This window comes from Myotis nattereri (genome assembly GCF_964212035.1).
Source record: "Myotis nattereri genome assembly, chromosome: 5".
Lineage (NCBI taxonomy): Eukaryota > Metazoa > Chordata > Mammalia > Chiroptera > Vespertilionidae > Myotis > Myotis nattereri.
Window position 1 is genome coordinate 89,436,054 of NC_138080.1, and position 13,138 is coordinate 89,449,191.

The 13,138-nt window shown below is 50.2% G+C and overlaps 1 protein-coding gene across 1 annotated transcript in view; it reads right to left on the minus strand.

Moving 5' to 3' along the window:
* Window positions 1-6,480: 6,480 nt before the first annotated feature.
* Window positions 6,481-13,138, minus strand: part of PDE6A (phosphodiesterase 6A) — a gene marked incomplete at its 5' end in the record, with an annotated part of 45,566 nt that continues 38,908 nt past the window's right edge. The window contains 5 exons of the mRNA XM_081091038.1: window positions 6,481-6,812; window positions 8,499-8,646; window positions 9,607-9,690; window positions 12,016-12,090; window positions 12,388-12,451. Of these exons, the coding sequence (XP_080947164.1) occupies window positions 6,733-6,812; window positions 8,499-8,646; window positions 9,607-9,690; window positions 12,016-12,090; window positions 12,388-12,451 (451 nt within the window). The 3' untranslated portion in view covers window positions 6,481-6,732. The remainder of the gene's footprint in view (window positions 6,813-8,498; window positions 8,647-9,606; window positions 9,691-12,015; window positions 12,091-12,387; window positions 12,452-13,138) is intronic.

Below are 13,138 nucleotides of genomic sequence, written 5' to 3' on the forward strand. Positions count from 1 at the left end.
GCAGCAAGATTCTTATGCCTGGACAGATCAGAACCCCGCCCTGGGCTCAGGCTCAGTTGAAATCACAGCTGAGCCTGCAGCTCGAGAGATGGGTCCTTCCCACTGTGAAGCAGAAGCCACCCCCAGAGGATCTGTCGGTCTGACTCACTTCACGTCAAAACCGCAGTGGTTTTCTTAGCACTTGTGATTTAGCGGTCACCTTCAGATATGATCGAGGAAGGAAATTGGATGTACGGTCGCAAATAACGTGAACCTGATGGTTTCATAGGCCAAAGAAGAGGGACCCCCTCATCCCTTCCGCTGGGGCAAAAGGAAACTGCTTAGTACTTACGTGCAATGTGTTCAAGCTGGTCCCAAGTCCCTGAGGCCTTTGCACACACAGATGGGTTCCAGGGCTGTCTGCCAACGCCGGAGGCACAGGGTAAATGGAGGGAGAGCTTGGGAGCGGGGAAACCCACTTGCACAGAGATGCCCTTGGCCCAAAACAAGGCGGGGAGGAGAGCCCTTGGGAACCTGCTGCACGATGCTCAGGCAGTAGGCAGAGGCTGACTTTGCATTGACCCAATAAAAGCACTTTGAGAAAACCACAGCACTTCAGCCTGGCTCCATATGTCTACACTGGCAAATATGGGTCGCCTCTGGCTGTGTGAGGTACCGGGGCAGGGCCTTGGGAAGGGGGCTGGTGTGAGGGAGGAGAGAGCGGAGGGAGATACCTCTGAGACATCAGCGGCAGGAGAGCCAATCCTAGGGCTAGCCCTTTGCCGGCCTCTTTGCTGGAGGCCCTAGAAACAGGGAACGGTGAGTTTAGATCTCAGTACCTTTTTGTTCTTTAAATTAAAAACAGCCCAGCTGATTGAAATGGATTTGAAGCCCAAGTCATTTAACTATAAGCCATCTCAGACTGAGAAAGTCGATGTTTCTTCCCAGCTCTGTGATCCTTAGTCCAACATAGGAGAATATTGGATGAGCGCTGAAGTTCATCCAATAAGCTCCAAGTCCCTGCTCTGGCTGTGCCCAGCTCACGTTGAGGGTCACGTTCTCTGCCAGGGAACGGACCAGCAGCAGTTTCAAACACACATGGTCCTGGCAAACCTGCCTCATCCCCGGAGGCCGGCTCCCCAGGACAGATCTAAGCCATAGCTTCTGGTGGGGAGGGTGGGGAGTCGCACCCCCGCGTGGCTAGGTGGCGATGTTGAATCTCACATTAGCCTCGTCATCATCCCCACCAAGCAGCTCTTAACCTGAATGTTCTGACCACTTGGCTGTTTCTCTCTTCCTCTCAGACAATACTAGCAATACGCTTTTTTTTTTTTTTTTTTTTTTCCAAAACAGCTTAACGGAGGCATTTTTCACACATTTTTTTCAGATGATCGTAAAACATACGGGGCAACAGGAGGCCTCGATCACACTGCGTATGTTTCAGGCAGCTTTTGTTTCTTGTTTCTTTACTGGTATTGCAGCGGTGACTGGAGCTCTGTGATTTGGAGGGGCAGATGATCAGATATTCTGTCTCACCAGAACCCTTTGCACACCTGGAAGCAGCTCAGAGACCCAACGGCCCGAATCGGGAGCTTGGAAAAATCGTTTTGTCGGTGGTCAGCCCCGGGCTGGGCAGCAGCACCTCAGAGAGGTGTTTATATAGCCAGAAGCCCCCCTGTGCTGTATTTTTCTTGTCAAAGGATCCTTCCAGGAAGCCTCATAAAACCTTTTCCACGTTGCTGGCCTTGCTCTGGGTGATGTTTGAAGGGGTTGGTTCGCTTCCACTTCAGCACTTTGCCTTATCAACGTCTAGTCGCCATCTAGTGGCCAAAGACTGTATCCACCAGCTACCCAGATGGAAGGCAAATAAATCCTTTCTGCCACTTTGCTGTCCAGCACCCAACTTGGGAATGACATGTAATGTCATGAGTGAACTGTCTGTAATATTTAGAGCCCAGCGAACACTGCTCAGGAGAATTAAGCAACCACAGAGATGCACACAGACCGAGCAGCATACTAGCTCTCCTGTGGGCAGAGGAGGGGGCCCCTGTGTCCAGGGGCCCGGGAGGGGTGTACTGGAACTGCAGTAGTGGCCGCCCAGCTGCTGACCTTAAGTGAGCCCGCACTGTCCCCTCGGGACAAGCAACGAGATTGGGCGTCAGGATCCTGTGTGGGGGCTGCCATGGCCTTTGATAGGGTCCACCGAATAGCCAAACAGTTTATATACTTTCGTTGTTAGTTTTTGTTTCTATATTTTGTATTTAAAAATCTTGAGTGTTTTTGTGTTAGGAATAAAAAGTCATAAACTATCCCCAGCTTTGTTTCTCGAGGGACGCTCCGATTCCGAGGGAAACGGGTTGGAAATCTATCTCAAGGGGCGTGTGGTCAGGCTGGTCGGTGGGACAGGGAGGTGGACCACTTTGCTCTCCAAGTGGTTTCTGGGGGCAGTGACCATCCAGAAGTCCGGCTCAGTGCAATCTGCTCCGGAAATTCACAGCCACCCCCTTCACCTCCTTGTGCCACGGTCTTAGCTTTGGCTTTGAGCATCTGCTTCTTCCAGGGGCAGCTGCTAGTGTGGAAACCAACATCAGATCTCTCCCCCCAACCCCAGGTTTCTAAAGAGACAGTATTTGTAGCTAGCCTTAATCCACTGGGCAAGGTGGTCCCTATGTTCCAAGCATTTCCAAATCTTGGACTCAAATCCTTTTCTCTTGGTGTGATTATGCAGCCTGCCCTAGAGAATTCTGAGCAATAGGAAGCCAGGGCTTTCCCCGGCTCCGTGACAGGGTCAAACCAGGGAATGGCTAACCTTGTGAGGTGTGGGTATCCCCAGGGGTACTCCATAGGGGGCATTATTTATTAGGAAGCTCAACAAGGTAACTACAGCCTGGGGTGCGTGAGTGCAAGGCTGTGTGCGTGCGTGCGTGTGTGTGTGTGTGTCTGTGTGTGCGTGTGTGCACCCGCATGCCTGTCTGTGTGTATGTGTATGTGTGGAATTACATTGATGCATTTCTTGAGAAAGGTGCAAGAATTTCACCTACACAGAGGGACACATCGCTTTGTTATTTATAATAGAAAGCTAAATTTTAATTTTTTAAAGGACACTGCTAATGATTGGGAATCTCGAGTTTTTAGTTTTGCTATTTTTTTTTAATTGGTAGAGGATTTTTATATATTTTTTTCCATTTTGTTGGGTTGTGTCCTTATTTATATAAATACTTTATCCGTAAGAGGCAAGGAAGAAACCTTCTTTGCTTTTAATTCTCGTGGTCGTCACCGTCCGTACTTTATTTCTGGTGTGATTCATCCGTCTTACCTTCTAAATGAGAAAATGTTTTCCTGTCTTTGTACATTGTCAGATTCTATAGTTTCATAGATAATTTAACCAGATTGCTCTATGTAACTATTCTGTGAGTATAAAGTTCTATTTTAACGTCTGTAAATACTTCAGAACTGGCTTCTTTTCTGACTCCCACCGTGGAGTTATTGTTTACATCACAGAAACTGTAGAATCTCTATGCTCATGTACTGTAAATAGTGAAGTGATCTGCTTATAAATAAACTTAACAAATACACTATGGAGATTAAAAAGGAAATACCACCCGCCGCCCTGCCCAGGTGTGTCTTTCTTTGTTGGTCCTGCGTGTCATTGAGGGGCTGGGAAAAGGATTCTGGTCTTGGTGTCACCTTCTCAGCAAAGACCCTGGTCAAGGTGTGCCCCGCACCCCGTCCGGAATCTTCTGAGCTCACTTTTCGTTCCTTCACAGCGCCTTTCATGGATCATAATGAATCATCCAGACTTCCCTCGCATAACAGTGTCCCATGACCGGCTTTGGCCATGACTTTTAGAAAGCTCTGCCATGTTCTGCACAAGGACTCCCTTGTTTTGGGGTAGCAACTTTTCACACAGGCACACTAAATGAAGGTGCTGGATGCGATATTTTGACATTGTGGTTTCAGGCAGAAACACTCACCAACTGACGACTCTAAAGCAACTTTTGGTCAGAGGTGGTGGCAAACAGATTCGAATTGTGCGCCGTAGTTTTAGGTGAGCTAGAAACGTTTCCCTTTGCTCACTTACCCCCAGCTGGAGCGCCGAAGTGGCATTTTCCAAGACTGAGCCTTGGCTGTGTGTATATTTCCTCAGTCTCCAAGCACTCTGTGTCTAGCCTTTATTTTGCCCTAAAGCTGCGTTCATGTTTTGTTTTTTAACATCAGTATTTTTAAGTGCAATCTGAGTGCATGATACCCATGTGCCCCCAGAGAGTTGAAACGCTGGTGAAGAAAATCACATACAAATAACAGGTGCAGTAAGCCATTCCATCTTCTGTGCAGACGATTCTCAAATTGATGTTTTTTTGCCTACAGAAACAGTCTGTCATTGTTCGGGTGATTTATTTTTTTCCACTCTGGAATTTGTCCGGATTTCTTTGGTGGGAAGAGAACACCTAATTTTTCCCTTTAAAAACGAGCAGGGTGCCTACACTTACAGCGGGCTCTCTGGCAGGAGTGAGAGTCCTTGGAGAGGTTATGTGATTGCTTACGCAGTATCTGTCACCCCATTACTAGATGCTCACCTCCAGGAGAACGGGGTGCGCCTCCATTCATGGCAGGGTGCCCAGCCCCACTAGTCAGGAACTCATGGATGGGCGAGTGAAAGGCGTCTATCCATGGCCTGATGACTGTACAGAGCCAGGGAGGCAACCAAGCCACAAAGTCTAAGGTGCGGTCGGTGGTGCAAGAAATAGAATGGGAGCCTGTGTTTGGGACCCGGCTCTGCCACCTCGGTGTTGTGCAAACTTACACAAGGCACCTCTGAGGCCCCTGGCCTCCCCAAATATGAAATAAGATGATCTGGTTAGATGGACTCCAAGGTCCTAAATCAGGCTGATTCTCAGCAGTACAAAATGATTGCAGGCAAAATGATGATAAGCCAGGACCTAGTGTCAGGCTGCTTGGCTTTGAGTCCTGACTTCACCACTTATCCGCTGGGTGTCCTTGGGCAGGTTTCTTAACCTCTCTGAGTCTCTTCCTCGTCATGTGATAAATGGGACTAGTAATCATTTCCACCCTATCGGGTTGTTTGTGAGGATGAATTTAGACCATGCACAGTACCTAGGACATTAGAGGCACTTTGTCAACATGAGGTGCAACCCTCATCATGTGTGTTCTCATTGGTATGAACCCTAAACGCGTGGCAAGGACCATGACCCAGGAGGGAAGGCTGAGGACGACAGAGAGTGGAGGGAACCTGCCCCCGGGGCAGAGCCTGCACCGGCAGCATCGCCTGTGTATTCCTGGGTGCCACTTCTGTACTCTGCCACTTAACCACTACATGTGACGTGCTCAGGGACATGCCTTTGCTTAAAAGACCACTGCTCTGAGAGTGTCCCTTTCAGGCCAGAGAATCTAGCATGGGAGGTCAGAGATGAGGGTTCCAGGCCCAGCTCCCTGTTGACTGAAACCATGGGCAGGGCTCATGCGTCAGGAACTCCGGCTGACCTGCTGTGAGAGTCCCAGGGACCCGTGCCCCGTACACCGTGTTCTCTGAGTGAGTGTGGGCTTCGGCTCCTGGAGGGAAGCCAGGGAACTGTGCTGTGAACTTCGCACAGCCCATCCCCTGGCTGGCCCTCGAGCTCCTCATTTACCTAAAAAAGGGAGGTGAGAGCAGATCCGTGGTTTACAGGCCGTTCGGAGGAACCATGTACTCCTGCTCCAAGCAACTAGAGCCAACACCCACTTGTAGGAGAACCAGGGGCAGAGGAAACCAACGGATACTTCCAGAATATGGGCCAACTGACACTCGGCAACAAGAAAAAAGATTTAAAACCACTGAAAAGACGGCTAAAAGTGTAGAACTTGTCTGGGTCAGATTCGAGCAAACCAACTCTTAAAGACATAGCTGCGCCAATGGGGGAGAACTGCTGTCCCGAGCTGGGTTCCCCAGAAGGCAGCCTCTGCAGTGGACCTCGTCCTGGAGCTGGGGTGGCCCTGCAGAGCTGTCCCCTGTTGGGCCAACAGGGCCAGACCTTAACTCCTGGCATGGATCAGCCGTGGGCTGCAGGCCACCCAGGGGAAGGGTGTGCCCTTGGGCGAAGTGCCTCCGTGCAGCTGAGGTCATCCCCAAAGGGGCGGCCCAGGGCTGTCTGCCAGCAGCACTCAGCCGCAGGGACCGCAAGCCTTCTCTCTACAGTAGAGGGTCCGGACAGCTCGACAGCATAACCGCCCTGGGTGCTAGGTGTCCATTTGTTGCTTGTGATAATGATGTGGTTACATCAGAAAACGCCCAAATGTCTGGGATGGTCTGTCTGGAATTTTAAATACTTCAGCCAAGAAAACGTTGAAGAATATAGAAGGACAGATGAAACAAAGGTGGCAGAAGCTCCATATTGGAATAGGGTGCTAGGTGGGGGTGCATTGTATAATTCTCTACTTTTGGGAATGATTGAAAATGTTTAGAATAAAGTAGAAATGAAAGCATAAGGACAAAAACATGACTCTGTGGGCAGTTGAACCTGGCGTTCCTTACATATTTAATTGATGTCTGTGACAGCTAGAATGTCGGTTTTAGCTCAATCAAAAGTTCTCAAGGCTGAGAACTTGAAAGCCCCTCGCTAAGATGTAAGCTAAAGTCTCACTCAGCTTGCAACTCCTATGACTCTGACTTCTCGGGAGGTGTCCTGTTCGCCCGTGGCTCGGGTGATCTCTTCCCACGCAGGGCAGTGCCATTCTGGTCAGTGGGTCCCCCGTGGGCTACTGGATACAGCAGGACTTGGATGCAGGCGCGCCCCCTCCAGGGCCGGGGTTTCCCCCAGGCTGATTTCCCGTGGCTGCTGCAATCAGACAGAAAGACAGCACACCAGGTGAGGGGAGGCTGCAGAAGGCTTCCCCTCTGCCCTGGTATCGACCAAGAGTTGCAAATTCAAGGGCTTTCAGAAGCCAACAGCTAACCACACGTGCAGAAGGCAAGCCAAGTGTAAGGGGAATCAGAGAGCAAGAATGTTTCTCTACACTAAGAAAAATAACAGCAATCATGATGGTAAGTGGCGACCCACACTTGGCACTCATGTCTGAGAGACAGCAGGGAGTGGCGGGGACTGTGGCAAACTGGGGAGATTCCCCTGTCCCATCTAAAGGGGTGGGGAGGGGCCCTAGCCAGTTTGGCTCAGTGGACGGAGCATTGGCCTGTGGACTAAAGGGTTGCAGGTTCAATTCCAGTCAAGAGCACATGCCTGGGTTGCAGGCTCGATCCCCAGTAGGGGGCGTGCAGGAGGCAGCTGATTAATGATTCTCGCTGATCATTGATGTTTCTATCTCTCCCTCTCCCTTCCTCTCTGAAATCAATGAAAATATATTTTAAAAAAATAAAATAAAGGGGTGGGATGGGGTGCCACTCAGTTCCAGCTAATTGTTCCCATGCAGAAATGCCGATGGGTGTGGCCAGATGTTGATCTTTTCAAAAGACATGCCAGAAATCTAAACTTTTAAAATTGGAATTCTCTCCATTTGTAAAACACAGGCAGCAAATCCACACTTGAAACAAATGCAAGCCAAACAAAAGACATCTTGCAGGCTGTAAGTTAGCACAGCCCAGCCACTAGCCCATAAGACAATTTGTGCAAATTAGAAAAAGACACTTCTTCCTCTGGACACTTGACTACCATTTTCTGGAAAATTGTAAGTATGATACAAATCGGTGGTGGCTGTCATACAAATCCTGGAGCTGTGAAAGCACGACTTACAAAACCCTGAGTGGTGGCCCCACAATTGTAGCCACCAGTTCAGAATCACCCCACCCTGCAGAGCGGAGCTGGAGACCCGTCCAGGCTAAGAACGATGGGCACAGGATGTGTGCAGAGGAGGACAGTCAGTGTGGGGCGGGGACGAGCAGCCGTATCTTAGGAGGGAACTAGCGCCACACAACCAGTAAAGGAAACGACTTGGGGCAGGAGACTGGAAGAGATGGGAAAAACGAATCCCATTCGATTCCTGAAGGCAGGACTATGGCCATTAAGTGGAAGTTTCAACCAGGAGAACAGTTTCAGTTCAAGGAAGAGTTTTCTAATATGACTGAATGAGGCTTTCATGTAAGGTAGTGAGCTCTCTGTCACTAGTAGTGTGCAAGCAAAGGGTCATGACGGCATAGATAGGATTCAAACATCACACAGAAGGCTGGAAATGTGGCCTCAAATTCCTTTTAACCAGTAAGTTTAGGCTTTCTTCTTTGGCCCTGGGTAGGGCCCTCTGTCCAGTGCTGGTTGCGCGCAGTCAGGGAATCCTTGCGGGGAGCCTCAATCCTGGGAACCAGGCTCTGCCACTTACGGTGTGACGTGGCCACAGTACATCTGCCAGCCTCGGTGCCCTCCTTCGTAGGATGGGGACAATAATAGGTGATGGCAGGGTCTGAATGGGACCCCGTGTGTGTGGCTCTGTGGCCAGGCCAGGCCAGGCCAGGCACACCGTGAGCACTCGGTATGGGGGTCAGGGATCCCCCTCCCCCTCCCCCTCCCCCTGAGAACCTTGCTTGGCTGCCTGCTGCTTCTGCTTCTCCTCTTCCAGAGCCTTCATCTTGGCCTCATACTCATCAGCAAGTGCTTTCCACTCCTTGCGGTTGTTGGTGATCCCATCCAGCATGGGAGTGATCTCCTCATGGAAGCGGGAGAATTCCTGAGAGAGAGAAGCGGTCACCTCCCTCCCTCCTCAGAAACTCCTGGGAGGTGGGAAACAAGATTCATCCCCGCCAACCCCACCGCCCCCCCCCCCCCCCCCCCCCCGCCCCAACCACCACCACCAGAGTGTTAGGTGAGGAAACTGATATGCAAATCCGGGGCGGGCTGTGCTCGGAGCTGCCTGGTTCAGATCCAGGCTCTGCCAGGAGCTGTGTGACCTTGGGCAGGTCGCCTGCAGAGATAATACCTACCTCACGGGGCTGGTAACACACATCAAGTCCTTAGCCCCGGCTCCTTGTTTGACAACATACTGAGGATAACAGAGCACTGGCTGCTCTGCCCTGGTGCTCAGAGCATGCCCCTCCACCCCCCGGCCCCTGAGCCTGTGTTATGTCAGAGAGGCACCTGTTCACCTTTGGGAGCACTTGAACTTCTTCCAAACCAAAGGGGTGCAGCTCACACAACAGACAGAGCCCTGGACCGAGGGGGAGGCGGCCTGGCTCTCATCCCATCTCATGGCTGACCCCAGTGACCTCGGGCCTGTCATTTCTCATCTCTGGCCTCACGTGGAACATGGCCTGAGTAAAAGTTACAAGTGGGAGGTGAGCGGTGGCACAGATCATGTAAAAGTGGGTTTCTAAGAGGGAGATGGCAGCTTTGAGCAAGAGCTCAGAGGGGAATTCCAGGTTATCTGCCCGACACGTCACATGCCCACCAGCTAGGGGAAGTGAGGAGGGTGTGAGTCTGCGATGTTCCTTCCCTGCCTGAAACCTTGCTTAGTCCTTTGTCCCACAAGACCCCCAGGACTGTCTGAGGACCAGATGCCACTGCAGAGGAGAAGGGCTTTGTAAAATACCACCCGCTGGCCACTTGCCAGGGCTTAGGGTTCCTGCTGGCGTTTGGGAACCCCGGCTTTATCAACGACAAAGCCATGGGCCCGAGAAAGCACAGGACCCACCTTGTAGACAAAGGTGCAGACAAAGTCAATGAAGCCGACCTGCAGCTTGGGGAGTTCGTCCGCCTTGTTTCTGTCCATCATGGGCTGGCGTGGGGGAGAAGAGTTAACTGCGCTGGCCCCTCCTGCCGGTGAGGCATTCTTGCCAAGCCAAGACCAAGCCTACAACCCATCAAGTTTCCAGATGGAACTAGCAGGTTGCAGGAAATACAGGGCTAGTGGGACATGTTAAATAACACCACGAGGTGGACACTGCACTACAGAAGACCCACCCCTTCAACAAATAAATGACATACGGAAGGAAAGAAAGAAAGAAAGAAAGAAAGAAAGAAAGAAAGAAAGAAAGAAAAGAAAGAAGGAAGGAAGGAAGGAAGGAAGGAAGGAAGGAAGGAAGGAAGGAAGGAAAGAAAGAAAGAAAGAAAGAAAGAAAAAGAAAGAAAGAAAGAAAGAAAGAAAGAAAGAAAGAAGGAAAGGAAGAAAGAAAGAAAGAAAGAAAGGAAAGGAAAGAAGGAAGGAAGGAAGGAAGGAAAGAAAGAAAGAAAGAAAGAAAGAAAGAAAGAAAGAAAGAAAGAAAGAAAGGAAAGAAAGAAAGAAGGAAGGAAGGAAGGAAGGAAGGAAGGAAGGAAGGAAGGAAGGAAGGAAAGAAAAAGAAAGAAAGAAAGAAAGAAAGAAAGAAAGAAAGAAAGAAAGAAAGAAAGGAGACGAGGAACAACTGTTGATGAAAAGAGACAATAAACACGGCAACAACAGGAGGGCGCTGGTTCCTTGATTGGGTCCTGATCTGAGCAAATCAAACGAAATTATTTTCATTACTCAACAGGGAAAGTGAAGGAGCTGGGGATTAGCGGATATTCACGAATTATTACTAATCATTATCATGAGGTGATAATGGTACGGTGGTTGTGTGTGTTTGTTTAAAGTTCTTATCTCTTGGCCCTGACCGGTTTGGCTCAGGGGATAGAGCGTCCGCCTGCAGACTGAAGGGTCCCAGGTTCGATTCCGGTCAAGGGCATGTACCTTGGTTGCGGGCACATCCCCAGTAGGAGGTGTGCAGGAGGGTGTGCAGGAGGTGGCTGATTGATGTTTCTCTCTCATCGATGTTTCTAACTCTCTATCCCTCTCCCTTCCTCTCTGTGAAAAATCAATAAAATATATTAAAAAAAAAATAAAGTTCTTAACTCTTAGAGATACAAACTATAATGTATTCATGGAAGAAATGACCTCTGAGACTTACTTCCTTTAAAATACATCAGCCAAAAGATTAAAAATGCACAGGGAAAGGGCAGAGATAAAACAATGGCTGGCTGTGGCTAATGGTTGGGTCTGGCTACAGAGGGTTCATTAGCCATGCCCTGTCCATTATAAGCTGTTAAAGCAGTGGTTCTCAACCTTCCTAATGCCGCGACCCTTTAATACAGTTCCTCATGTTGTGGTGACCCCCAACCATAAAATTATTTTCGTTGCTACTTTATAACTGTAATTTTGCTACTGTTATGAATCGTACTGTAAATATCTGATATGCAGGATGAATTTTCATTGTTACAAATTGAACATAATTAAAGCATAGTGATTAATCACAAAAACAATATGTAATTATATATTCAATATGTGTTTTCCGATGGTCTTAGGCGACCCCTGTGAAAGGGTTGTTCGACCCCCTAAGGGGTCGCGACCCACAGGTTGAGAACCGCTGTGTTAAAGGAAGAAGAGAGTCACAAATCCCACCGGCCCTTGCTGGTCATGCTCATTGCCGGCTCCTCACAGCCCTGCCACTCTCCCTCCGGCCTCACGGGGTACCCCAGCACTTTCAGCACCTCACAGGTGAGCCCATCCCCACATCTGTGATTCTGTCCCCAAAGGTCTCTCTCTTTTACCCCACCTTTACCTCCTAGCCCCACCCCAGACCAGGGCCCTCGGTGAACCCTCTACCTGGCCTCTAGCGGGGAACCGGCTGACTGTCCAGTCTGGTTGAACTATCAACATCGGTGGGTCCTCAGCTTGACAAACAAGACCTTTCCTCCCCGGGACTCTCTGCTGTTAGAACAGGGCCCGGGAGGTGGCCGCCCAGGTTGGTGGAACTTAAAGGGAAATCCAAGTTTTGGTGTCCACTTGTCAGTCTCTGCTTAGCTGCGTGGGCTAAGGCCATCCCATCAGAGCAGGGTCCCAAACTCTGGGAGGGCACCCTTGCTGGGCTCACCCCCACAGTCTCTGCTGAGGGAGGTCTGGGTGGGGCCTGTGAGTTTGCATCTCTAACATGTTCCCCAGTGAGGAGGCTGACGGTGGCCTAGGGAAAGGCCATCGCTATATCAGGGGGTGGGGAGAGGACATAGTCCTCTGCCAGGGCAAGGTCACAGGTGTCCATCAGGAAGAGGTCACACACCCACGTCAGGCGGACGTCCCCTCGCTACTCACAATGGGGTTCTGCTGCAGCACCGTGCGCTCCAGGTCACCTTGTTCCCAGAATTCAGCAGCAACCAGCAGAGCTACCTGCAACAGGCAGACCCCCCCAACCCTGAGTCAGCCCCAGCCCCAGTCCTCCTGCCCGTGTCCCACGATTCTATTCCACTCCACTTGGATTTCCAGCTCAACCAAAGCATAAACCCCACTCCGGCCCCGCCACCCCCACGTCACGGTCATCATGGGAGGGTCCTAAAGTGAGCTCCTTGTCTTGCCGGAGGAGGACGGGGCAAAGTGGGCTGCCTCTGGAGCTGGGGCCCCCAAGCCGCCGTAGCTGCGGCCACCAGTACTGGAACCCCCTCCTCTCGGCTCCGGAGGAGGCCATACCTTGCTCTGCACCTCCCAGGGCTTGGTGATGGCTGAGAGATCACAGGCGGTCATCATCATGGCCCTGGGCACAGGACACCACCCATCAGTCCAGAGCCATTGAAGGCTGCACGTACTGTTAACTCCATCTACCCCTTCTTTCTGTCCCCCAACTAGTACGTGACCTCACCCCATTGTGAGGAGGGGGGTCACTTCCCCAGTACATCTGGGGGGGGCTTTGAAGTCAGACGGTGGTTTAAATCCTCCCTCTGTCAATTACCAGGAGTTTGACATTGAGCAATTAAACCAACCTCTCCGAGCCTCAGCGTGCTTGACGGTAATAATAATGGCAATTTCTTCATGGAGTGGGTGCAAGATTGAATGAGATCATGTGTATCAAAATCTTAGCATGCGCCTGGGCATAGTATGTGCACAATAAATATTGGTAATTATCATGAACATATTCTGGGTTTTTATGATATACCACACACTGTTCTAGCCATTTCGTAGAGATCAATTTCATTTCAATCTCATCACATCTTCAGAGTTCCTTCTCGCCTGTCTAGTATAGAACAATGTTTGTCAACCTTTTCCCATCATCCTCCCCGTCTCCTGCCAAAAATCCTTCTTAGACAAAGTTTTTCTATAATTGCTCCACCACAAAATTTTAATTACCACAGACATACTGTGTATCTGTTTAGAGGGCCACAGGCCATTGAAATGTCTAAGAGTTTTTGCTCATCTCCCAAGAACCACGTGTGCCTCAGTGGGC